Source organism: Odocoileus virginianus, chromosome 7 (genome assembly GCF_023699985.2).
Source record: "Odocoileus virginianus isolate 20LAN1187 ecotype Illinois chromosome 7, Ovbor_1.2, whole genome shotgun sequence".
Classification (NCBI taxonomy): domain Eukaryota; kingdom Metazoa; phylum Chordata; class Mammalia; order Artiodactyla; family Cervidae; genus Odocoileus; species Odocoileus virginianus.
In genome coordinates, this window is record NC_069680.1 from 46,241,349 (window position 1) to 46,267,186 (window position 25,838).

At 37.0% G+C, this 25,838-nt stretch overlaps 1 protein-coding gene and 1 non-coding gene across 3 annotated transcripts in view; both read left to right on the forward strand.

Annotated features, from left to right (window-relative positions):
- The window catches only part of TNKS2 (tankyrase 2), a 65,356-nt gene that overhangs the window by 9,693 nt on the left and 29,825 nt on the right, over positions 1–25,838 (forward strand). The window contains exons 2-12 of one of the 2 annotated variants that reach the window (XM_020869962.2): positions 9,045–9,269; positions 11,677–11,772; positions 13,512–13,548; positions 13,714–13,789; positions 14,137–14,231; positions 15,726–15,792; positions 17,070–17,256; positions 18,597–18,718; positions 21,082–21,173; positions 21,262–21,340; positions 24,290–24,461. In XM_020869962.2, the coding sequence (XP_020725621.2) occupies positions 9,045–9,269; positions 11,677–11,772; positions 13,512–13,548; positions 13,714–13,789; positions 14,137–14,231; positions 15,726–15,792; positions 17,070–17,256; positions 18,597–18,718; positions 21,082–21,173; positions 21,262–21,340; positions 24,290–24,461 (1,248 nt within the window). The remainder of the gene's footprint in view (positions 1–9,044; positions 9,270–11,676; positions 11,773–13,511; positions 13,549–13,713; positions 13,790–14,136; positions 14,232–15,725; positions 15,793–17,069; positions 17,257–18,596; positions 18,719–21,081; positions 21,174–21,261; positions 21,341–24,289; positions 24,462–25,838) is intronic. The other variant, XM_070470643.1, reaches the window with a different exon arrangement.
- LOC139036145 (U6 spliceosomal RNA) lies at positions 4,361–4,467 on the forward strand. Its single transcript, XR_011488877.1, has one exon. It is a non-coding gene; the product is annotated as a U6 spliceosomal RNA (small nuclear RNA).

A 25,838-nucleotide genomic window follows, 5' to 3' on the forward strand; every position in this document is an offset into this window, starting at 1 on the left:
ACTCCTAGAGGAGAACATAGGCAAAACACTCTCCGACATAAATCACAGCAGGATCCTCTATGACCCACATCCCAGAATTTTAGAAACAAAAGCAAAAATAAACAAATGGGACCTAATGAAACTTAAAAGCTTTTGCACAACAAAGGAAACTATAAGCAAGGTGAAAAGACAGCCCTCAGATTGGGAGAAAATAACAGCAAATGAAGCAACAAAGGATTAATCTCAAAAATATACAAGCAACTCCTGCAGCTCAATTCCAGAAAAATAAATGACCCAATCAAAAAATGGGCCAAAGAACTAAACAGACATTTCTCCAAGGAAGACATACGGATGGCAAAAAAACACATGAAAAGATGCTCAACATCACTCATTATCAGAGAAATGCAAATCAAAACCACAATGAGGTACCATTACACGCCAGTCAGAATGGCTGCTATCCAAAAGTCTACAAGCAATAAATGCTGGAGAGGATGTGGAGAAAAGGGAACCCTCTTACACTGTTAGTGGGAATGCAAATTAGTACAGCCACTATGGAAAACAGTGTGGAGATTCCTTAAAAAGCTGGAAATAGATCTGCCATATGACCCAGCAATACCACTTCTAGGCATACACACTGAGGAAACCAGATCTGAAAGAGACACGTGCACCCCAATGTTCATCGCAGCACTGTTTATAATAGCCAGAACATGGAAGCAACCTAGATGCCCATCAGCAGATGAATGGATGAGGAAGCTGTGGTACATATACACCATGGAATATTACTCAGCCATTAAAAAGAATTCATTTGAATCAGTTCTAATGAGATGGATGAAACTGGAGCCCATTATACAAAGCAAAGCCAGAAAGATAAAGACCATTACAGTATACTAACACATATATATGGAATTTAGAAAGATGGTAACGATAACCCTATATGCAAAAAAAGAAAAAGAGACTCAGATGTATAGAACAGACTTGTGGACTCTGTGGGAGAAGGCGAGGGTGGGATGCTTCAAGAGAACAGCATCGAAACATATATATCTAGGGTGAAACAGAACACCAGCCCAGGTTGGATGCACGAGACAAGTGCTCAGGCCTGGTGCACTGGGAAGACCCAGAGGGATGGGGTGGAGAGGGAGGTGGGAGGGGAGATCGGGATGGGGAATACATGTAAATCCATGGCTAATTCATTTCAATGTATGACAAAAACCACTGCAATGTTGTAAAGTAATTAGCCTCCAGCTAATAAAAATAAATGGGGAAAAAAAAAAAGTCTTGGGTCAAATGTCACCATCTCAGCAAGGCCTGTGGGGACCTCACTGTTGTACTTTATGACCCCCTCCATATACACACTTGGATCACCTTTTCTTTTTTTTTGCTGGATCTTTGTTGTTGCTCGGGCCTTTCTCTAGTTGTGATACTCAGGCTTTTTTTTTTTCCCCAGGCTTCTTGTTGCAGTGACTATTTGCAGAGCACGGGCTCTAGGGCCCTTGAGCTTCAGTAGCTGCAGCTTTTGCGCTCTAGAGCACAGGCTCAGTAGTTGTGCCACATGGGCTTAGTTGCCCCACAGCGTGTGGGACCTTCTGGATCAGGATTGAACTTGTGTCTTCTGCATTGGCAGTCTGATTTTTTACCACTGAGCCACGAGGGAATCCCTGATCACTTCTTATTCTCCTCTTTTTCTAATTACCTTCTAACATACTTTGTGCATTTGTTGTTCATCTCCTCCACCTCCATGGAAGTTCCTCAAAGGCAGATATTTGGTCTGTTTTGTACACTAGTAAGTCAGAGGCACCCCAAAAAGTGTCATCACCTCGTTGATTCCCTGATCATTCGGTTTCTTTGTTTGTTTGAGTCTTTATTGAATTCGTCCCAATATTATTTTTGTTTTTCATTTTGTTTAGTTTGGCGTCAAGGCTTGTGGGATCTTAGCTCCCCAACCAGGGATCAAACTTGCACCCCCTGCATTGGAAAGCGAAGTCTTAACCACTGGACTACCAGGGAAATCCCTCCCTGATCATTTGTTAAATGAACCGATGAGGCAAGAAAAACCAGAACGGTGTGATGTCATGGAAACTCGGAGATATTTTTCACAACAGAGGGATTAGTCAATTGTTGAGTCAGTTGCCGAATGTTGCTGAGAGATCTAGTCAAATGAGAACAGACGCGTGTCCTTTGGGTTTGGCGACATGGGGTTTGTAGGTGGCCTCGATGAAAGCAGTCATAAAGAAGAAGCCAGACTGGATTTGGAAGAGGAGTAAATGAGAGATAGAGAATTGGGGACAGTCCGTAGGGTTTCCCTGGTGGTTCAGACAGTAAAGCATCAGCCTACAATGTCAGAGACCCGGGTTCAGTCCTTGAGTTGGGAAGATCCCCTGGAGAAGGAAATGGCAACCCACTCCAGTATTCTTGCCTGGAAAATCCCATGGATGAAGGAGCCTGGTAGACTGCAGTCCATGGTGTCCCAAAGAGTTGGATACAACTGAATGACTTCACTTTCACTTTCACTTTCCTGGAGGTTTGAATATGCAGGGCAGCAGAGAAATGGACATGTGAATTCAAGGAGAATATTTTTAATAAAATGAAACATAGAACATGTTTACATACTGTTGGGAATGATCTGGTGGAGAGGGAGAGGTTGATGTGGATAGGAATACCTTGAGAAGGTGAGAAAGTGTAAGATGAGAAGGCATAGATCTTTGATATGAAACATACTTCTTTCAACAGAACAGAAAACTAGTGCTCTCTAGTCAGTTTCATTTTCTTGCATGGTTTCAAACACCATCTTTACGGTCAGGACTTCAAAATGTCAGTTGTTAGTTCATACTAATTTCCTAGTTAGAAATACACAGAACCTTCTACTTATTGGACATTTGTTCCTCAAATAGATGTCCAAAAGCATTTAAGCATTTCCAAAAACAATCTTATCTTAGGAAACATCCTGTTTTCCTTTATATTTTGGATATCCGATTGTCATCTTCTTTCCCAAAATTAAAGAAGTTGCCAGATACTGTCAGTTTTCTCTTTAGTTATTCCTGGCAACATTGTATGTAGTAGGAAAAGATTAGAAACAACCCAACTATTCATGAGAAAGGAACTAGTTAAATTTTGATTGTCATTGTTTAGTTACCGAGTCAATACTTCGCAACGCCAGGCCTCCCTGTTCCTCAGCATCTCCTGAAGTTTGCCCAAGCTCATGGACATTGCATCGGTGATGCCATCCAGCCAGCCATCTCATCCTCTGGATGCCCTCTTCTCATTCTGCCCTCAATCTTTCCCAGCATCAGGGACTTTTCCAATGAGTCAGCTGTTCCCATCAGATGACCAAAATACTGGAGTTTCAGCTTCAACATCAGTCCTTCCAACGAGTATTCAGGGTTGATTTCCCCTAAGATTGGTTTTATCTCCTTGCTGTCCAAGGGACTCTGAGGAGTCTTCTTCAGCACCACGGTTGGAAGGCATCAATTCTTTGGCACTCTGCCTTCTTTACTGTTCAAGTCTCATAACCATATGTGACCTCTGGGAAGACCATAGCCTTGACTGTTCGGACCTTTGTTGGCAGAGTAATGTCTCTGCTTTTCTACACACTGTCTAGGTTTGTCATAGCTTTCCTGCCAAGAAGCAAACGTCTTCTGATTTCATGGCTGCAGTCACCATCCACAGTGATTTTAGAGCTCAGGAAAAGGAAATCTGTCACTGCTTCTACCTTTTCCCCCCTCTATTTGCCATGAAGTAATGGGAACAGATGCCATGATCTTTGTTTTTTTAATATTTAGTTTTAAGCCGACTCTTTCACTCTCCTCCTTCTCCCTCATCAAGAGGCTCCTTAGTTCCTCTTTGCTTTCTGCCATTAGAGTGCTATCATCCACATATCTGAGGTTGTTGATGTTTCTCCTGCTTATCTTGATTCCAGCTTGTAACACATCCAGCCTGGCGTTTCCCATGATGTGTTCAGCATATTGATTAAACAGAGCATATCGATTAAACAGAGTGATGGGATGGGGAGGGAGGTGGGGGGGGCGGTTCAGGATGGGGAATGCATGTAAATCCATGGCTGACTCATGTCAATATATGGCAAAAACCACTACAATATTGTAAAGTAGTTAGCCTCCAACTAATAAAAATAAATGAAAATAAATAAAATGTAAAAAACAAAACAAAACAGAGTGACAGCAGACGGCTCTGTCATACTCCTTTTTCGATCTTGAACCAGTTGGTTGTTCCATAGAGGGTTCTAACTGTTGCTTCTTGACTCACATACAGGTTTCTCACGAGACAGGTGAGATGGTCTGGTATTCCCATCTCTTTAAGAGCTTTCCACAGTTTATTACAATCCACGCAGTCAAAGGCTTTGGCGTAGTCGATGAAATAGAGGTAGATGGTGCTCGCTTCGGCAGCACATGTACTAAAATTGGAACGATACAGAGAAGATTAGCATGGCCCCTGCGCAAGGATGACACGCAAATTCGTGAAGTGTTCCATATTTTTAATGTATGACAAAAACCACTGCAATGTTGTAAAGTAATTAGCCTCCAACTAATAAAAATAAATGGAAAAAATTAAAAAAATAAAATGCTAGAAAGTGAAAAAAAAAAAAAGAAATAGAGGTAGATGTTTTTCTGGAAATTCCCTAGCTTTCTCTGTGATCCAGTGAATGTTGGCAATTTGATCTCTGGTTCCTCTTCCTTTTGTAAACCCAGTGTGGACATCTGGAAGCTCTTCATTTGCATAATGCTGCAGCCTAGCATGCAAGAGTTTAAGCATGACCTTGCTAACATGGGAGGTGAGTGCAATTGTCTGACAGTGAGCGCATTCTTTGATACTACCCTTCTTGGGGAATTAGGATAAGGATTGACCTTTTCCAGTCCTGTGGCCACTGCTGGGTCTTCCAGCAATGGAGGCGATGAATAGATTCAAGGGATTAGAACTTGTAAGTAGTGTGCCTGAAGAACTATATGGATGGAGATCCGTAATGCTGTGGAGAAGGCAGCAAACAAAACCATCCCAAAGAAAGAGATAAGCAGAAAGGCCAAGTGGCTATCTGAGGAGGCCTTCAGATAGCTAAAGAAAGAAGAAAAGAGGAAAAAAACAAGGGAGAAAGGGAAAGGTATATCCAACTCAACGCAGATTTCCAGAGAACAGCGTGGACGGACAAGAAGGCCTTCTTCAATGAACAGTGTATAAAACTAAAAGAAAACAACAGAAGAAGAAAGACTAGAGATCTGTTCAGGAAAATGGGAGATATCAAGGGAACATTTTGCCCAAAGATGGGCAAAATAAAGGATAGAAACGGTAGAGACCTACTAGATGCCGAAGAGATCAAGAAGAGATGGAAAGAATACACAGAAGAACTGCACAAAAAAGATCTAAATGGCCCAGATTACTGCGATGGTGTGGTCAGCCACCCGGAGCAAGACATTCTGGACAGTGTAGTCAAGTGGGCCTTAAGAAGCACTGCTGTTAATCAAGCTCATGGATGCGACAGAATTTCAGTAGAACTCTTCAAAACCCTAAAGGATGATGCCGTCAAGGTGTTGCATTCAATATGTCAGCAGATCTGGAAGAAGATTCATGAGAAAGGAACTGGTTTTAAAATTGATTGTTTTTTTTTGTCCAGTTGCTCAGTCATGTCTGATTCCCTGCGACTCCATGGACTGCAGCATGCCAGGCTTTCCTGTCCCTCACCGTCTCCCAGGTTGCCCAAGTTCATGTCCATTACATTGGTGATGCCATCCAGCCATCTCATCCTCTGATGCCCTAAGACTAATTTAATTTTGATACTTGCAATCAATAAAATGTGTGGCTATCAGAGTTGATTTGTAGGATATTATTAGCTTTTTTAAAAGGCAGATGCAAAACGAGGTTTTAAAATATATTTATTAGTAGGCAATTTGCTTGTCCTTCAGTGACCATTCATATTTTACAGCAGTGTTTTTCATACTGTTTCTTTGAGATGCCTCTGAAGTAGAGGGATAATTTCATTTGGGTCTTTGTAAAGGAGAAGAAGGCAGATTTAGCCTGAATAGTATTTTTTTTTTTTTTCTTTTCCCCTCAGGCTATTTTATTTTATTATTTTTTTTTCCATTTATTTTTATTAGTTGGAGGCTAATTACTTTACATCATTACAGTAGTTTTTGTCACACATTGAAATGAATTAGCCATGGATTTACATGTATTCCCCATCCCGGTCCCCCCTCCCACCTCCCTCTCCACCTGATCCCTCTGGGTCTTCCTATTTTAAGTTGAATTAAGTTAATTTGCAACTCTGTGAGTGCCAGTTGTGTATCAGGCATTGGGTATTTTTGCAGCAAACAAGGCACATACTGGGATTTTATATAAGATTTCATTAGGAAGTCTTAATTCAGAAAGGCTTATACACCTCCATATTCACTGCAGCATTTTTTCTTTTTCTTCCTATTTTTTAAAATTGAAGTATAGTTAATTTATAGTGTGCTACTTTCTGGTGTACTGCACAGTGATTTGGTTTTGTGTGTGTGTATAAATTCTTTTTCATATTGTTTATCCATTATAATTTATTACAAGACATTGAATATAGTCCCTGTGCTATACAGTAGGTCCCTGATAATTATCTATTTTATAAACATTAGTTTGTATCTGCTAATCCCAAGCTCCTAATTTATTGATCCCCTCAATTCCCTTTTGGTAACCATAAGTTGTTTTCTTTGTGAGTCTGTTTCTGTTTTGTAAATAAGTTCATTTTATCATATTTTTGTTGTTGTTCAGTCGCTAAGTTGTGTCCAATTCTTTGCAACCCCAGTGAACTGCGTAGCACTCCAAACTCCTCTGTCTTCCACTATCATATCATGTTTTAGATAGAAGTGATACTTGATATTTGTCTTATCCATTCCTCTGTTGATGGGCATTTAAGTTGCTTCCATGTCTTTGCTATTGTAAATAGTACCATTGCAACATTATTTACAAAAGCTAAGACATGGGGAAAAAACCTAAGTGCCTGTCAAGGTATGAATGGATAAAGAAGTTGCAGTGTGTATACACGATGGAATATAATTAAGCTGGAAAAAACAAATGATATCTTGCCATTTGCAATAGCATGGGTGGACTTTCAGGTATTAAGCTATGTGAAGTTAAGTCCTGGGGATATAATATACAGCATGAAGACTATAGTCAGTGATACTGCGTTATATATTTGAAAGTTGCTAAGAGAGTAGATCTTAAAAGTTCTCATCACAAGAAAAAATACCTGTATGTGGTTAAGTAGATTTATTGTGTTCACTTTGCAGTATATACATGGAGAAGGAAATGGCATCCCACTCCAGTACTCTTGCCTGGAGAATTCCGTGGACAGAGGAGCCTGGTGGGCTGCTGTCCATGGGGTTGCACAGAGTCGGACACAACTGAAGCGACTTAGCATGCATGCTTGCATGCAGTATATACAAATCATATCATTATGTTACACACCTGAAACTAATATAACCTTATATGTTAATTATGTCTCATTTTTTTTTCTAGGCAAAAAAAGATTTCCTTTAAGTCTATTGCCTGAAAGCACTTTGAGAAACACTATAATCTGTAGGACAAAATCCAGATACCACCTTAGTTGTGGCTTAAAAGATTCTTCCTTTTCTGAGTTCTGCCTACGTGGGCAGCCTGTGTCCTAGCTGCTGCGAATGATTTGCTCTTTCATGCTTGTGTGCATTTTGTTTCTTCTACTTGAATCGCCATGCTCTTTCCTTGTTTAACTTCTTCCCACTCCCTCTTTTCTCCTAACCTCTCTTCTCTTCTCGCCTTTCTTCTCTCTTCTTTCTCCTAGTGATCTCTTCATTTTTAATGTAAGCCTTCAGCTCAGGTGTCATCACTGGACTCTTCTCTGGGATTGTCCTTCCTGTTCTCTGCTTTCCACTAATTAGATAGTGGATAGTCTCTTCCTTGAGCGCTAGTAATATTTTTATATATACCTTTTTTATGAGTTATAGTATATTGAAATTACTAGTTCTGATTGTTTTTTTACATCCTAAATTGTAAGCTCTTTGAGGATAGTGAGAATCAAAGATTGAGAATAGGGAGAATCAAAGATACCCATGTCTGACATAGAGCTTAGCAGTATTTAGACAAAACAAACAGTTAATCTCTTCAGTCATCTAACTCTTCCTCAGCTACAGCCAGGCCAGTCCCACATTTACCCCTTGGAAAGATTATATGTCTGCTTTCTCATTCAACTCCATTTTGGTCTTAGAAGGACTACATTCAGTCTTGGTTGTAAGAATATTCTGGTAAAATTTCAGGTGAGTGAAAAGGTCTTCTCTCTCTCCCTCCCAATACTTATATATACCTTCCCTTCTGCTTTAACATATATCTGAAGTCCTTTTCCTTTAATGATTAATTGTAAAAAGATTTTAGGTGCTATTATATGAAAATAGTAAGAGATTGAAACTCATTGGTACTAAACCTGTAAACCAATATAAATGAGTTGTTAGACTTTTTTGGGTTGGTTTGTTCCGGGGGCAGTGGCAACAGAACTGCGGGACATGGCTTATTAAAGGAGTCCTCCTGCTAGGCAGAGTTGCTTGTGTTGTGCAAGTGGCAGAGTAGGCACTCCTTCGGAGATACCTCATGTCACACTTTTGCCTAGTATCACCTCTCTCTGTCTTCAGCACAAACTTTCTGGTGCTTACTTATGGTCCCCCAATTCAGTGGAAACGTTTTATGAGATGGGATGTGGGAAAGGGAGTCTAGCAAGAGTTGGTTAGTATATACTTTGAATACTTGAAAATGTATGCATACAAAATATGCAGAACTAGTTATTTGCAGTTAGGAATGCTATTGTAGAGTGGGAAACATTTGAACTTCAGGCTTTCAATCACTCATTACATAACCTTCTTCTGAAGTTAGTAATGGTACTACCTAATGTGTCAGAGAGACCCTTTGGTTTTCTCATTAAGATTAGTGATGTATTTCATCAATGAGTTTTTGTATCTGTTAATGTTTTGCATCCAAAAACACTTTAGCATGACGTGTACTTACTGCTTCTGTCTTGATATATTTTCTTTGGAGAACTTAAATGTGGATAATTTATTTTCTTCTAGGTTTTGGTCGGAAAGATGTAGTTGAATATTTGCTTCAGAATGGCGCAAATGTCCAAGCACGTGATGATGGGGGCCTTATTCCTCTTCATAATGCATGCTCTTTTGGTCATGCTGAAGTGGTCAATCTCCTTTTGCGACATGGTGCAGACCCAAATGCTCGTGACAATTGGAATTATACTCCTCTCCATGAAGCTGCAATTAAAGGAAAGATTGATGTTTGCATCGGTAAGACTGTTTACATTCCAGAATTTTTCAGAAATAGTTTGTAACTATTCTGAATCTAAATTGAATTTATTTGTTAATGTGATCAAATTTTGCTAGACTGAATTTAAATATTTTAGAACACTTGATGATTAACCTAGTCACTGAGTATCTTTTTGAACGTGGTACTGAGCTTAAAATTTTTAGATGATAGAGTAGTACAGAATTTCTCTTGTTTGGAAGTGTGGATTCTCTGGGGACTAGTACCCACAGAGAACCGGATGAAGGCTTGGTGGAAGTGAACAGAGAGTGTTAGAGGATAATAGTGCAGTGAATGGGCTGGAGTTGAGTCATTCCTTTATGAGTCTTCCTAGGAAGTATTGGGGAGAAAGGTTGAAAAGGGAAATGTATTGACTACTTTATAAGGAGCTTTGAATTCCAGGTTAAGGAACTTTATATTATTGTGTGGATAGTGTGGAATCATGGATAACTTTCAATGGGACAATGTGATGAGAGCAGTATATTTAGAAATGGTGATTTGGTAGAGGGCTGAGTGGAATGCATGACATTAGGGAGACTAGTTAGGAAGCTGTAGAATAGCGCAAATGAAGAATGATGAAGGCATGAGCTAGGATGGCTGTAGGAGAGTAGAAATGGCAGCATAAGTAAAGAAGTATTTGTAGAAAAAATTGTCAGTCATGTAGGATACTTTGGTGAAATAGGATTTGCCTAACAGGTTAATCACTGACAGAAAGTTACATGTGAGAAGGCTGCTTATTTGAGAATAGTCATTAACCCAGTATTGACTTTTCTGAGCCTAAAGAGTCAGATTTTGGACTCTGCTACCTTACTTCTATTTCCTGATGCAAAAAAAGGGACATTTAAATCCTTGAGACAGATAGAAAGCCAGTTCTGTGCACTAGGAAAGCTCTAAGGAACCTATTTTGTTCTCTCTCCCCTCCAACCCAATCTCAAATCACTTTATACGAAAGTCATGAGCTTAGTTTGAATTAGGTAATTTATAAAGGTAAGAAAAAGATGATTTGGTAACGTCTATCCAGTTCTCCTTTTCTGTGTGTTACCTTTTTTTGTTTGTTTTTATCTTTTGTGTTATCTGACCTCTGCTCAGAATCCTTTCCTGTTATGTGAGGCCTATTAATAATTAGTTTTAATAATGTAGAGTTTTTCAGATAGTTACATATCTGCACTGTCTAGTGTGGGCTTCCCAGGTGACACTAGTGGTAAAGAACCTGCTTGCCGGTGCAGAAGACGTAAGAGATGCAGGTTTCATCACTGGGTCGGAAGGATTCCCTAGAGGAGGGCGTGGCAACCCACTCCGGTATTCCTGCCTGGAGAATCCCATGGACAGAGGAGCGTGGAGGGCTATAGTCCATGGGGTCGTGAAGAGTCAGACGTGACTGAGTGACTTAGCATGCACGTACACGTCCAGTGTGGTAGTTGAAATCTTGTAATGTGGCTAGTTCAAATTGAGAGGTACTATAAGGGGAAAATACATACCAGATTTCAAAGACTTTGTATAAATAAAAGGGATACAAAGTTATCTCAATTTTGTATGGATTGCAATATAGTGTACATATTGAAATAGCAATATTTGGGGTATATTGGCTTAAATAAGACATGTTAAAATTATCCTCTTTTTGTTTTTATTATCTGGATGCTAGAAAATTTTAAATTACATATGTGGCTCGATTTTTTTTCTGTTGGACATTACTGTTAGAGATAGGGGAGTACAGTGGAATGAACAGGAGCTGAGCTTCCCTTTCTGCCTGTCTTTCACCAGCTTATAGAGTGTGCTGGAGTATCTTTATATAATCAAATAACATTATGTACAGAGTATAGTACAACTCTTCTCTTTTTCATGTGTTTTGAGTTACAATGTGGCAAGTTTTGATTGGGGGTTCATTAACCCTGCAGAGTAGTTTTCTCTTTCCCTCCCTCCCTTCCTCTCTTCCTGCCTCTCTTTCTCCTTTTCCTCCTTCCTTCTTTCTCAAATTCCACAAATCCCTATTCTTGGGCTATTCATAGCTTTATAAATTTCATTTTTATTATTATGAGTAATCTTTCTGACTTAAGCTGTGTTCATTTGGTATGAGAAAACAGAAAACAAGCTTTCAGGTAAACTTGCCTTTTAATTCTTTATCTGTCTTTGGTCATTTGTTTAACAGAGAAGAATCTGACATTAAACTCAGCAGACAGATATTTAATGTGTCTTAATACATTAAATAATGGAATATTATATATAGTTTTATCTTTAAAATACAGCATTTATCTACTATCGGGATATATAAAGTCTTAAAATAACTTTGAGACGTCTTAGGGCTTCCCTGGTGGGAAAATTTTTGAGAAAATGATTTACTAAAATCATATTGTCAGAATTACCATTTTGAAAGATAGTGTTTCTATTTTGCAGTGCTCTTACAACATGGAGCTGAGCCAACCATTCGAAATACAGATGGAAGGACAGCGTTGGATTTAGCAGACCCGTCTGCCAAAGCGGTTCTGACTGGTAAGTCTGCAAGCTCTCTTTGGGTATTCTGGGAACAGTGTAACGCATGAGCTTCCTAGATAGACATTCAGTGTCTTGCAGTTAATGATCTCGATTAGATTTTTATTTTATTTTTTTTTTCCATTTATTTTTATTAGTTGGAGGCTAATTACTTTACATCATTGCAGTGGTTTTTTGTCATACATTGAAATGAATTAGCCATCGATTAGATTTTTAAAATAGTTCAGTTGCTATTTTCTGTATCTGAATAGTTGACATTTGATTCTTGTCTAAGAAAAATAAAGCTTCTTTTAAAAAATTAGCTTTTAAATTTTGTGATTCCTACCTTTATTGGGGCCAGAGGTGGTATATAATTGTGTGTTACTAACCATTCTCTGGTTTTTCAAACAAGATTCTGGGCTCACCAATTTCAGAACCTTGAAGAATGGCAATTATTGTATTCTACTGGGACATATTGATGTCCTGGGAACCTGTTAAGATATTTAAGACTGTCGTCCCCTGGTTTAGGTTTATTTTAGACTGTCAGGCTTTTTTGGGTAGTAATATGGGCTTCCCTGGTGGCTCAGATGGTAAAGAATCTGCCTGCAATGCCAGAGACCCAGGTTCGATTCCTGGGTGAGGAAGATCTGGAGAAGGGAATAGCAACCCACCCCAGTATTCTTGCCTGAAGAATTCCATGGACAGAGGAGCCCGATGGGCTACAGTCCATGGGGTCGCAGAGTTGGATACAACTAAAGGGACTAACACTTTCACCTTTTTTTCATCTACTTCACACATTTCTCCCCAACAGAGATTTCCTCTGAAGCAGCTGCCATATTATTTTTTGGATCCTTTTTTACTGTGTGATCACCATTAAAATTATATCTAATAGTCAAGAGCCCGAGGGGCTCTGCTGTAAGCTTCTGTGCTTGGGCTTTGTGATCTTTCTTTGGTATTACTGAGAAAATTTAGACTAGTCCCCTCAAGAAGTTCTGGAAAAGTGAGCTATTACTATAAGTGACAATTCAATGTTTATTTTTTCCTTCCCTGTTCCATGCTATTCCCTATTTGCCTTTTTTTGGGGGGAGGGCGGGGCACAAAAAAAGCCTTGCACAGCAATCAGTATACAATTCATATTGTGGACACTAGTTTGGGTTTTGTTTAAGTGAATAAATAAACACTATTATGTTAAATTATATTGATTTTAAAGTTTTTGCTTGTTTTCATTGGTAAATATAAAAGCTATAGGCATAAAGAGTTTATATTTAGTCCTGATTTTATTTATAAATTTCTGTGATACTGTTACATTTTTATATGGATTTTGTTCTGTTTTGATTTTGAATGAAGTTGTGGAGGCATTTTGTCTGTTAAACAAATAATACTGGTTTCAGGAAATTTGAGGGGTAAAAAGAAAAGGAAACTTACACCCACAGCCAATCCCCTAAGACACACTTTGCTAAAATTTTGATTTTTCCTTCTTGGCTTTGCTCTTACTGTGTATATTGTTTTCATATAGCTGTGGTCATGTTTCATTATATAACATTGAATCTTTTTTCTTCACTTTCATAGCAAAGGTATTCCATGTTCTTCATATAAATATTTTTAAACTGCAGTGTATTCTGTTGATTAACCATTTTCCATTTACTGGAATTTATTTCCAAATTTTCGTACTTTAAACTTAGGTCAATGAGTATCTTTATGCATAAAACTGATACTACTTTTGTAATTTTTTTAAAAATTTCTGTTCTTCTGATTCACAGGTGAATATAAGAAGGATGAACTCTTGGAAAGTGCCAGGTGTGTTATCAATATGTACCACAAATATTTTACCATATAATTTTAATTATTTTATTTTACAATAAGCAAACTCCAAAAGAGAATGAATTTTTAATGGTCACATACATGTCTCCAAATAGAATCTGATGAGAAAACAAATTGCTAATACTTTTTTTTGTATGCTAGGAGTGGCAATGAGGAAAAAATGATGGCTCTGCTTACACCATTAAATGTCAACTGCCATGCAAGTGATGGCAGAAAGGTACTTCCTTTTGCAACTAAGTTTTGTGTAACATGAAATTGTGTTTATCTTTTAACTTAAAACATTAAGCAATAATTTGGTTAATTCTTAATCTTAGTAAAACTTTGTTAATAAATGTTTAGTTAGCTTTCTGTTTGCAATAGTGAACTTATAAACTTGTATTTTGTGCTTTGGTATATATGTTGGATTTTGTAAAACCAAATTATTACTATCACTTAGATAGTAATAAGTTGCAAAGTAAGTTATAAAGTTTTTTCTCAATTTCTGGGTTTATATTTGGATTTTTACCTTTTTATGTATATTTTCTAGCTATTGAATTTCACTGATTTGTCTGTTTAATGTTTCAGTCAACTCCGTTGCATTTGGCAGCAGGTTACAACAGAGTAAAGATTGTACAGCTGTTGTTGCAACATGGAGCTGACGTTCATGCTAAAGATAAAGGGTAAATCAAGCATTTGAACAAAAATGAGAATTTTTAACATGTTTCTGTCCTCATGATAATCTCTGTAATAATCTTGTAAGAATTATATTTTTTACTAAACAACATAAAACATTTATTGAGCTTCTGTAATATGCAGATTGCTCTGAGAGAACAGGGAATTATAAACCATTAAGGCCACCACCCATAGGGCTTATACTGTGTTTTAGGAGGCATGAAAAGACACCTAACAATATAAGTTCTCTAGTAAGTGTGAGGTGATAAATAGAAAGGGCTAGTACTTACAGGAGATTCTAGGAGAGAATGCTCAGTGCTGGGTGCAGTGGTTGAGAAATCTTTCCGTGGGAGGTGATACTTGACCTGGACTCAGTTTAAGAAAGCAGAGAGTTTAGGAAACATCAGTCTGTGCAAGAGAATTGAAGGATCTTAAGCAAGGGGAATGATTCTTCTAAAAGAGGAGTTTTGAGAAATGCACTCTGGCAGCAGTGTGTTGAATAGATTGAAGAAGGAGACTACAGGAAAAAGAACATGAGAGTGAGCATTGTAGGGGTTCAGGCATAATGAGATCTGCAGTAGTGGTGGTGGAGGAAATGGAAATGCAAAGAAGGCAGAGATGCAGGAGGTATTACAGTGTAAGAATGTGTAAGATTTGTTGAATATCTGGTTGTGATGAGATAAAATAAATGAGACTATTACATTTCATATTCTGAAGCCCAGTGCATGAGACCCAATGGTACACATACTGAAATCCAGAAAATTTGTTTGTGGGGGAAACCATTGAGTTCACTTCTAGAAGTCTTGGTTTTATGAGATGATGATGGAAGCTCAGGTGGCGTTAGCTAGTAGATAGGGCTCAGGTAAGAAATTATATAAGCAAAGTGGTGAGGAAAGCCGTGAGACTTGACGGAGAGTTCTGATAGAATCAGAAAGACTTAACCATGAGTGGCCATCTCTTAACAAAGGACATCATGGTGATGTCTGTGATTATTAGTGAGTGATTCCCAAGGTGGAGCAACTTAAAGATACGTCAGGATTTTAAGGTTCTATTGTACCTTCCTGTTCAGAAAATTCTCCCACTATTGCCATCATGAAAGAATTGGGTTTATGTTAAGGAATATAGCAGTTTACCTTACAGAATCTTTAAAAGAAAAAGTTTCAAAGAAGACCCAGTGTTTGATCTCTGAGTTTGGAAAAGATACAGAAGTCAGTGAAAGTCTCTCAGTCATGTCCTACTCTTTGCGATCCCATGGACTATACAGTCCTTGGAATTCTGTAAGCCAGAATACTGGAGTTGGTAGCCTTTCCCTTCTCCAGGGGATCTTCCCAGCCCAGGGATCGAACCCAGGTCTTCCGCAATGCAGGCAGATTCTTTACCAGCTGAGCCACAAGGGAAGCCCAGAAGGTGACATAAGCCATTTGCTATTTAAATTTAAGTATATAAGCTAAAGCATAGGGCATCTGTAATAACGCAGGGTTTTCCCCCTTCTCATATTGTAGTGATCTGGTGCCCCTGCACAATGCCTGTTCCTACGGTCATTATGAAGTAACTGAACTTCTGGTCAAGGTTAGTTCTTGTGTACTTTTCTTATGGTGTGCATGTTTTTCTTTGTGTTTTTAGTGCTTGGTAGATAAAGAAGAAGTATTTATAATCATTATAAAATGTGGATTATTGATAGGTCATCTGAGTGCTTTGAGATTTTTAAAACACTGTATGATTTTTTTATATGAAGTAGCTTTCCTGTTTTGTGAATGTCAGACTAAGTGATTCTTTAATTTGTAGCTAAAAATGTAGTTCAAAGTTCTTGAAAATATCAAAAAGCAGTTTTTAATGAACCATATATTATTACAACCACTAGTTAGATTTGCAAGACCTGCCTAGGTGGGTTGAAACAGGCTTACTTTGTTAAGCTTCACTTCTTCCAGTATACTGGGCAAAACGATGGGCGGCTGTTGTTTAACAGACAGGTTCCTGAAACTGGCAAAAAACTTGTTTTGCTCCCTGTTGGATGAGAATAGAGGCTACATATTCTTTTTGAGAGTGGATTCAAGGATGTTACTCACACCCATTTCTTTTTGTCCCCTAATCTCTACATACGTATTTGACCACGTTCTTTAGTCTTCTCTCTGCACCCATTCTGCCTTTGAAACTTTTCCTCATTCTGTCAGCAGCTATCATGGAAAGGACCTTTGTTTCCAACACCTCTATGCTTCCACTTGGGCTTGTGCTACCACTAAATATATTTTCCCACAGAAACAACTTGATTATAATAATTAGATACTCTAAATGGTCCATGAGCCTTTATAAATGTGACCATAATATTATACATTTAATAGTAATGCTTTTGCTTATTGTAAAATTGAATCCAATTCAACAATATTTGGAATGTTATTGTGGATAAGAATGAAGCATCAGATAGATTGCAGGTCTCCCACTTTGCATGTGGATTCTTTACCAGCTGAGCCCCCAGAGAAGCCCGATGGTCTCATGGATATATACATTTGGCAAAACTCATCAAACTGTATACTTAAGAACTATGTAGTTTGCCATATATAAATCATATCTCAGAAAAGGAAAAAACAGTTCTTATTAAATCTGAAGTTTGATTTGTAACTTTTTTAACAATAAAAGCGTTAAATAGGCACTTGTGGGTAGGCTTAGCAACTAGTGACTCTTTCTGTGGGGGAGAAATGTATTCTCTTTCTGAAGGAACTGGTTTGAAGAGTTAACCTTTGGGGACATAGCCTTTTTAAGCTTGCATGATGTAAATTACACAGTACTAATATTCTAAGTTCTCTTAAAAGTTGAGCACTAAATGTATGCTTTACCCACCCCACCACCAGCATGGTGCCTGCGTAAATGCAATGGACTTGTGGCAGTTTACTCCTCTCCATGAGGCTGCTTCCAAGAACAGAGTTGAAGTGTGTTCTCTTCTCCTGAGTTATGGCGCAGATCCAACACTGCTGAATTGTCACAATAAAAGTGCTATAGACTTGGCTCCCACACCACAGTTAAAAGAAAGGTTAGCATGTAAGTATAAAATGATGAATGTTCAGCTAAACTCTTATACCAGTAACCTAAAATTTTTTATTTATTTCTTGGTTTTTTTGGGGGGGTGGATTTTAAAATCATAGGCTATTTTCCTTAGCCATGGGTATCGTTCATACTAGCATATTTAATAATTTACTCTTAAGATGCTATGAAAGGAAAATGTATTTGTATTTGCTTTTTTAAGGCAAATGCTTTTTGTGTTAGTCTTACAGATGATAGGCTTTTGGAAAGAAAGAATTTGAGTTTTGTTCCTATCTTTGATGTGACTTTCTAGTTATCTGTCATGAAGTTTTGTTGTTGTTTTTTTTTTCCTTTTTCTTTTTTTTTTTGTCATGAAGTTTTTAGGTGTTACTTGTAGGATTTCTGTCTTGTAAACATAGTCCCCAGAATGTACCATCTAGTATTCTTTGGTAGCTGGACAATTCTGTGGTTTTCTGTCTATAAATGAGGTAGAGATAGTAGTGAGAAATAGCCACCTAATTCAGGTATATATTACTATACATGAATAGGAAACTTGTGTTAAGCTGGAATTATTCTGGAATAATAAAGGATAATGGGTGGTTTCACAAGACTGATGAATAAAAGAGGAATCGAGAAAATGCCTCCTTTCTAAGTGGCTCTTAGAAATATCCAGCTTGTCTAATCCCTAGTGTGTGAGCATAGCCATCTGCTATTGTTATAATGTTAATATGGGGACAAGATCACCTTTTCATTTATTTCTTTACTGAGAAAAATTCTATACATTTGGAAAATTCTCACAACTCTGCTCTGGGAATATATTGCAATAATCCGTATACCAGACCCAAATAGGCTTTGAATTGGCCATGCTGTATTCTCATGGGAATGAATTGAGTCACAACCATGGGGCGCTGGAGTACCACTATCTCCCTTTGCAAGAGTTGTATTTGGAGACTCTTGAGCTTCAGTCTGGCTACTTTGGTAGATAATTTTGAAAATAAGTTCAAGAAACATGTATATTATCTAGGGTGAAACAGATCACCAGCTCAGGTTGGGTACATGAGACAAGTGCTCGGGCCTGGTGCACTGGGAAGACCCAGAGGGATCGGGTGGAGAGGGAGGTGGGAGGGGGGACTGGGATGGGGAATACATGTAAATCCATGGCTAATTCATTTCAATGTATGACAAAAACTACTGTAATGATGTAAAGTAATTAGCCTCCAACTAATAAAAATTAAAAAATTAAAAAAAAAAAAAAAAGAAAATAAGTTCAAGAAAATACTATGTCTCTTTTACAAGGTAAGTTCCATCCATAAATTTGATAATTCTTATGCCAATTTAAATGCTTCTTCTTCATCTAGATGAATTTAAGGGCCACTCCTTGCTTCAGGCTGCACGGGAAGCTGATGTTACACGAATCAAAAAACATCTCTCTCTGGAAATGGTGAACTTTAAGCATCCTCAAACACATGAAACAGCATTGGTAATGTTTCAGATTTAAGTCTTTAAAATGAAATAACCAAAAACATTCTAAGTTAATCATAATGCCCTGCCTCTTTTGGTGATACTGGATAACTGACATAATATCATACTTTTAATAATAGTATTGTTCTAAAAATCTGTGCTTTTTAACAATTAGTGCCTCTGGATATATAAAGAAAATAAACAATACAGAAAAACAGACAACCTCATCCCCTCAAAAGTCAATACTGTTGTTCATTTATGCATCCTTCTAGACAAAAATTTTATCATATACTGGCATATATTATATGTGACTTTTCTATTATAATCTTATATCTCATTTGCTTTTTTATTATAAAAAGCATAAGTGTTTATGATTGAAAATTTGGAACTCACTGAAAACTTAATCTTGCCATCAAGATAAAAACCACCTGGTTTTCCTTTTGTTATTGTAATTTTTTTTTTTTTTTTTTTTTTTCGAAATTAGCTCTAAGTCTGTATATGTCCCCTTTATACTTTTGAATAAAGTATCTGTGTGAGTAGAGGCAGTTTCCCTGTTGGAGGTAATGTCAGCTTTGTGGTTCTGTAACAAGAGTAGATGAGAGCTGAGCGGTATATGGAAAAGCAGTAAGAAAAAAATGGAAGTGACTGAAGATAAGTGTTAGAAGATCAGAAGGAGAATGTGGTAATCAGAGGCTACCTTAGAAGTAGAAATTTAAAAGGAGCAAAGCTTTGTGAGTCGCAGAATGTATTTTCAATGAAGGAAGGTGACAATAAGTAAATTAATATCTTTGGGGAAGATTTAATTGTAGCCTTCCTTAACTTTTATGGCTAATGTTCATCCTTATGCCATGATATAGGACATGAAGTTTATGTAGGAACCTATCTATAAAGCATTTTAGGCCTTTTTGCTACCCTACTAAAAAAATCCATGTTAAAAAAAAAAAAAACCACAGCATAGTTGCAGACTGATAAGAAATACCAGTGCAAAATTTAAATCATAACAGCATCAAGATGGTACAGGGAAGATTGGAAAAACTGACATGGGAAGTTTTCCAGTCTGAAGAATTAATTCTACATCTTGTTTCCCCTTAAGTGTTCTACTATTCCCCTTAAATATTCTACTATTCCCCTTAAGTGCTCTACTATTAAACTGATTAGCCTTAGAATACAAGAAATTAACTGTTGGTAGACATTGTATTGCAGAGGCAGTGTCTTCTGAGTTTCGAGGTCCCAGGCCCTGCCGGTAAAAGGATGAGGCAGAAGAGAAAAGGGTGCGATTTGAAATGGATAAGCTCAAGAATTCTTGAATATAAACTATTTTCCATTCTCTGTGCCATCCTGATAGATGTCCTGGGATGATTATTCAAAACATACCAAAAGAGCTGTATTCACCAATTAGAAATGATTTTATTAAGGGCAAAGGAATGAGTTTGGTGACAGCAACAGTATCAGAATGAATCTGAAGCAAAGCCATGAAGATCAGATAAGCTTTATAATTAGCAACAAGTTAAAATCAGACACATTCATGTATACTGTGTTTAGATGTATGTGCAAGTCACCTTGACAGTTACCCAGAAATTTTATTCCATGAATTCTCAGGCTTTAGTTTTAATTTAACATTCATACATTGATTAAGTCATTCACTCACTGACATTTATTGAACACCTGTTGTGTATGAGTATAATCCTGGATTTTGGGGAGATAAAGATCTGGGACATGACCATGAGAGTTTTACTGGGTTTATGATTGGTGAATCCCTACCTCCTGTCTCCCTTCCTCCTTGATGCATTGTAAACATAGATCCTGAAGCCTCCAGCTCAGACTGGATCAGTTTCTACCACCAATTTAACCAAACAGGTAATCCAAGGTCCTTATTCTGCTGGAGCAACTCATTGAGAAAGAAGGAAATACCACCTAGTTTGTCAGCTATCCCATCAGTGTTTCTACCAAGCAGAATCCAGAGCTAACAAACGCTGTGCTATTTCTTCATTAAAGAAATCCTGACCTTTGGAGTGTTTTATTAACCTTTAAAAAATAACATAAACACCATGCTCTTTGGGAACAGTTTTTGAAAGGACTATTGATCACAGTTTAAGGTTTTCATCACAGCAGTGGTAGCTTTTGCAGAGATGTAGGGCAGCTATAAAGCTTGATCAAAATATTTAATAACATATCACCTGGTAAATAGGATTTTCAGGCCCTGTCCGAATTTGGTAATCATTGCACATTCTATCCAATAGAAAGTCTTTGAAGAGCAAAGTTAAGTCAGAAGTGAAACAAAGACATGAAATAACTAACATCTTGATAATTTTTGGTTGGAAACACGAGCATTCTTAAAAATCAGTTACATAGGTGATTAATGCTGCAATTTAAATTATCTAGCATTGTGCTGCTGCATCTCCATATCCCAAAAGAAAGCAAATATGCGAACTGTTGCTAAGAAAAGGAGCCAACATCAATGAAAAGACTAAAGAGTAAGTTTGCTTTTAATAATTAAAAATTATTGACTCTTTTGTTTTCTGGAAAATACATTCATTGTCTGGCTGACCTTTTCTCTTTAAGATTCTTGACTCCTCTGCACGTGGCTTCTGAGAAAGCTCATAACGATGTTGTCGAAGTAGTGGTGAAACATGAAGCAAAGGTATACTTCATTTTCGGTAATTTTTGGTAATCCAGTGAGTTGTTTCTGATTTTATCGATGAAATGCTTGATTTCCTAAACTATTTACTCTCTGCTGAGTATTAGTTTTTCCCTCAAAATAGTTCTGCAGATACTTTTTCTGTATCTTTTTGCTAGAAAATCTGTGGATTTACTCAAAGAAACATTATTCCTGTATATCCTCCTTTCACTCTTCCTGTTAACCACACCCCACTGGTCAAGTTATTCTTCTTTTTCTAACAGTACACTCTTAAGAGTATCCCTAGCCAGACATATTTATTCTGGAATTCTCTTCTGGTGTCTTCTGTTCCTTGCTTACCATGATAACTCCTGTTATTTACCCCAGCCACAGTCTCTCTTACCCTCTGTTATTTCTGCCAGAGAACATGGAACAGAAGGAAATAAATTATTTAAATAAGTTGACTAAAAAGATAGCTCCTCACATTGTGAAGCTGCTGTTCTGTAGTTGGCACTTGTACAAAAAGCATTTTTTAAAAAATCAATCACAAAAGTCATTCCATTCCAGAGCATTCAGGAGAGAAATATTTTCTTTATAAGAGTTATACTTTTTATTAGGAGAATATTGTTTTTCTGTTTATAGAAATGGTATACTTAAGTTTAAAGTCAAGTTGATTTCACTGTGTTGGACACTGTAAGCTTAGATAATATCGTATATCAGCTATACCTCCAAAAAAAGTCAAGTAGACTTAAAGAAGATAAGCATTTTATTCATGGAATAGTTAGGTTTTCATCAAGGCTGAAAGTCATCATTTCTTACCCAGGAACTTTAAAAAAAATTTCTCAATAAACAATACACATAGCATCCCAGATTGAAAGAGATAACAGTCATTTAATTCAACAGTTTTCACAGTTTTCTTAGCCAGAGATCCTTGTCTTCTTCAAACAAAATCTTGGTAGAAATATATGGTATAGTAGAATTGAGCTGCTCTGATAAAGGGAGAAGAAAGAAATAGAGATCCCTTTACCCATTGGGGGTCCCTAAGGCTCTTCTCTAAGTGAACTTTGCAGAATGATTTTCTAAGCTGTCCTTTCTTGGGTTTCCACTCAAGGAACCACTTCAGATTCTGCAGGTATTTTTTTTATGTTGCCTCTCAGTGCCCTAATTTCTCTCTTATTTGGGGGAATTCTTGATAATGTATAATTTCAATCTTTCCTGTTGTAAAGTATTAAAAAAATAAAGTTTATTTCTGCTTGACTGCTTGGCATATCTCATTTGTCTGTCTGTTCTATAACTTTTTGTTGATTGCTTCTTTTCTTACATGTGGTGTGTTACTTGAAGACTATCTGGATGCATATTAAACTTGAGTTGTGTAACTCAATGAAACAGTCTTGGCTAGGGTGACCAACCATCCTAATCCCCAAATTGAGGGATTTCTGGGAACACAAGACTTTTAAGTGCTAAAACCAGAAATATCCCAGTCAAACTCGGACAAGTTGGTCACCCTAATATTGACACAGAATGGCACCCTAATAAAGTTTTCAAGTGGATATAGCTCACATTTCAGTGAATGTGAGTTCATGAATAAATAGATTAGTTGCTCTGAGCATTTTAAGTTGATTTTTCTGATTCTGTAAGCATGGAGACTAGCTTTTTGTAGGTTACTTTTAGAATTATTGAGAAAGTCTTACTATATAATCCTGTTCAGATGTTCTCCAGCTCCATGAATGTGAATTGGATAGTGTCTCAAAACACACTAGTGGTCACATAATTGATTACTGAGGAATTTTATTTTTCAGTTATGTTTTGAAGAATTATTTTCCAGGGTGGCAGGGGAGGGAGTTGCTGGGTTGGGAATGAGATAGAAGGGGTCTTACAGATGATTTTTTTTATTATTACTATGAAAATTTTCAAAAATACAACCAAGTTGAGAGAATTTTACAGAGTATAACTATATACTCACCATATAAATTCTACTGCTAGGTTTTTACCATATTGTTTTCTTACATATCCATCAATTTTCCCCTCTTACTGGTATCTTATATTTTTTTACACACTTCAAAGTAACTTGCAAGTTACTATATACATCTCCCTAAATTCTTTTAATAGGCATCAACTAGAGGTCAGTATTTGTTCACAGTTTTTCTTTGGATGTGGAATTTACATACAATGAAATATACAGCTCTTAAATGTACATTTACTGAATTTTGCCTAATGCAAACACCTGTGTAACCAAAACTCTTGAAGATGGAGAACATGACCACATGGCAGAGACAGTGTCCCATCCAGGGCAGTCTCCTTGCCTAGAGGCAACAACCGTTTTGATTTTTTCTACAGTAGATTAATTTGCCACTTTGGACCTTTATGTCCATGGGATTGTACAGTAGTCATTGACTCTTTTGTGTCAAACTTTTTTCCACTCAGGTTAATGTTTTGGAGATTCAGCAGTAACAATAATTCTTTTTATTGCTGAGAAGTATTCCATTGTGTGAATATACTGTAGTGCCGTTGCCTTTGTACAGATTGTATTTTAAATGATAAACAAGATAGAAGATTAAATCAATAGAAATAAGTATTTTAATGCTAATTTAGTGTCTGACTTTGTTACATTATCTTGGGGTTAGTCTCCACATTTCTGCACCTCAGTGATCTTTAAAAATACATGCATTAGACTTTCTAGGCAATGTCTATAAATGTGATGAATCTATGAGTGCTTTAATGCTAAACACAACTATTATTCAACTTCTTAAACTTTTAATCCAAAATTGGGTCTCCTGATGTCAGCCTTCATGAATTGGTGAATTTGTACTCTAAATTTGAGAGAAAATACTTTCTTTGACACTGGAAACTAGTCTTTATAAGAGAATACTTGAGCATTTTTAAGTTAATAACAAGTGTTGAACCTGAACCCATAAATTAGAGCATTTTAAATTTTGTACTGCAGGCTAATTTCCATTTTTTCTGATTGTTAAGGTTAATGCTCTGGATAATCTCGGTCAGACTTCTCTGCACAGAGCTGCGCATTGTGGTCATCTGCAAACCTGCCGCTTACTCCTGAGCTATGGGTGTGATCCTAACATTATATCCCTTCAGGGCTTTACTGCCTTACAGATGGGAAATGAAAATGTGCAGCAACTTCTTCAAGGTATTGAATACTTCGATGAAATTATTTTTCAATTAACTTTTAAATTTTTTTCGTATATCATGTAAGAGTTGGTAGTAAAAAGAAAATTTTTCAAAATTATTGGCTGTTATTTCTTCTTGATCAACTCATTGTAGTCAACGCCAACATGTTAAGTCTTTAATAAATTTTTCCCAGTAGCATTTGCTATTGATCTTTGCTGAGTAAATAGCTGGCTCTTAAGTTTTTATCTAGAAAGGTTTTAGGAGTGAGATGCAATAGTTGCTATTTCTTTTTAAAGAGAGAAAAACTGAAAACAGTAGATATCTCCTAGTAGAGCAACCAGAACTATAAATAATACTCTAGAGACCAGTCCTGCCTCTTCACTCTTTTCTAGATCCTTCATATAAGGCATATAGAATCTGTACAAGGTAACCAACTATTTGACTTATGTTTGAATACACTGATATTCATTGCATTTTAAAATCAAATCAATTTATATTCAATATCTACACATTCGGTGTAGGTTAAACATTTCAGTCTAGAAATCTGGTCCCTTCCAATTAAAAATAAATAAAAGAAATCTGGTCCCATAATTTCCAAGTGTCTTTGCCTACATCTCTGTATTTTACTAGAAATTAATAGAACGTCTTTGACACCTCAAAGCTCAAATGAGAAGAAATGTAACAGACCAAGCATTTCATACGTTTAATAGTCCCCCTTGATAATCCTTATGCCTGTGGTTTAGAAACCACATTTTGAGAAAAATCCTGCTTGAATAGATGAAGGCAGATTAATAAGATCTCCTGGGAACTTCTAAAATTCTGAACTGCAAGACTGCTCTCAAAATTGCCTTTACTTTCCCATTTACCATGCATTTGTTTCAGTGTCAGAATTGAGGGTAATAGCATTAGTTCTGTTCAGTAACCTAGTGATGGACAGTTACAGTCTTCCTGATTTTATGCTACACGCTATATACATTACCTTTCCAACGAGTTTCTAAAGTGGAGTTTCCGAGTCAAGGTTGACATAATTGTTAAATCATCTCCTAGAAAGGCTGTTATGTACCATTTTACATTCCTATTAATAGTGTATGACAGGACCTGTTTTCCTTGTCAGCCCCACATATTATAATTCTTTATAATTTCCTTGGGTGAGTGGGTGAGTGTGTGTGTGTACGTTTGTATTACGGAAATAATAGGTGCTTTTTAAAATGCAAATTATAGAAATATTGACAGTGTAACTCCTTCATTTGCCCTTTGTCCACTAATGGATGAAAGAAAAGTCCAGTATCTCATTTTAATTTGCATTACTGAGGTATATGCTGCAATATTTTTCCAGTTTTGTTCTTTGCCTGTAATTTGTTTAGTGCTATATTGTTGTCTGACAGATATTTTTCAA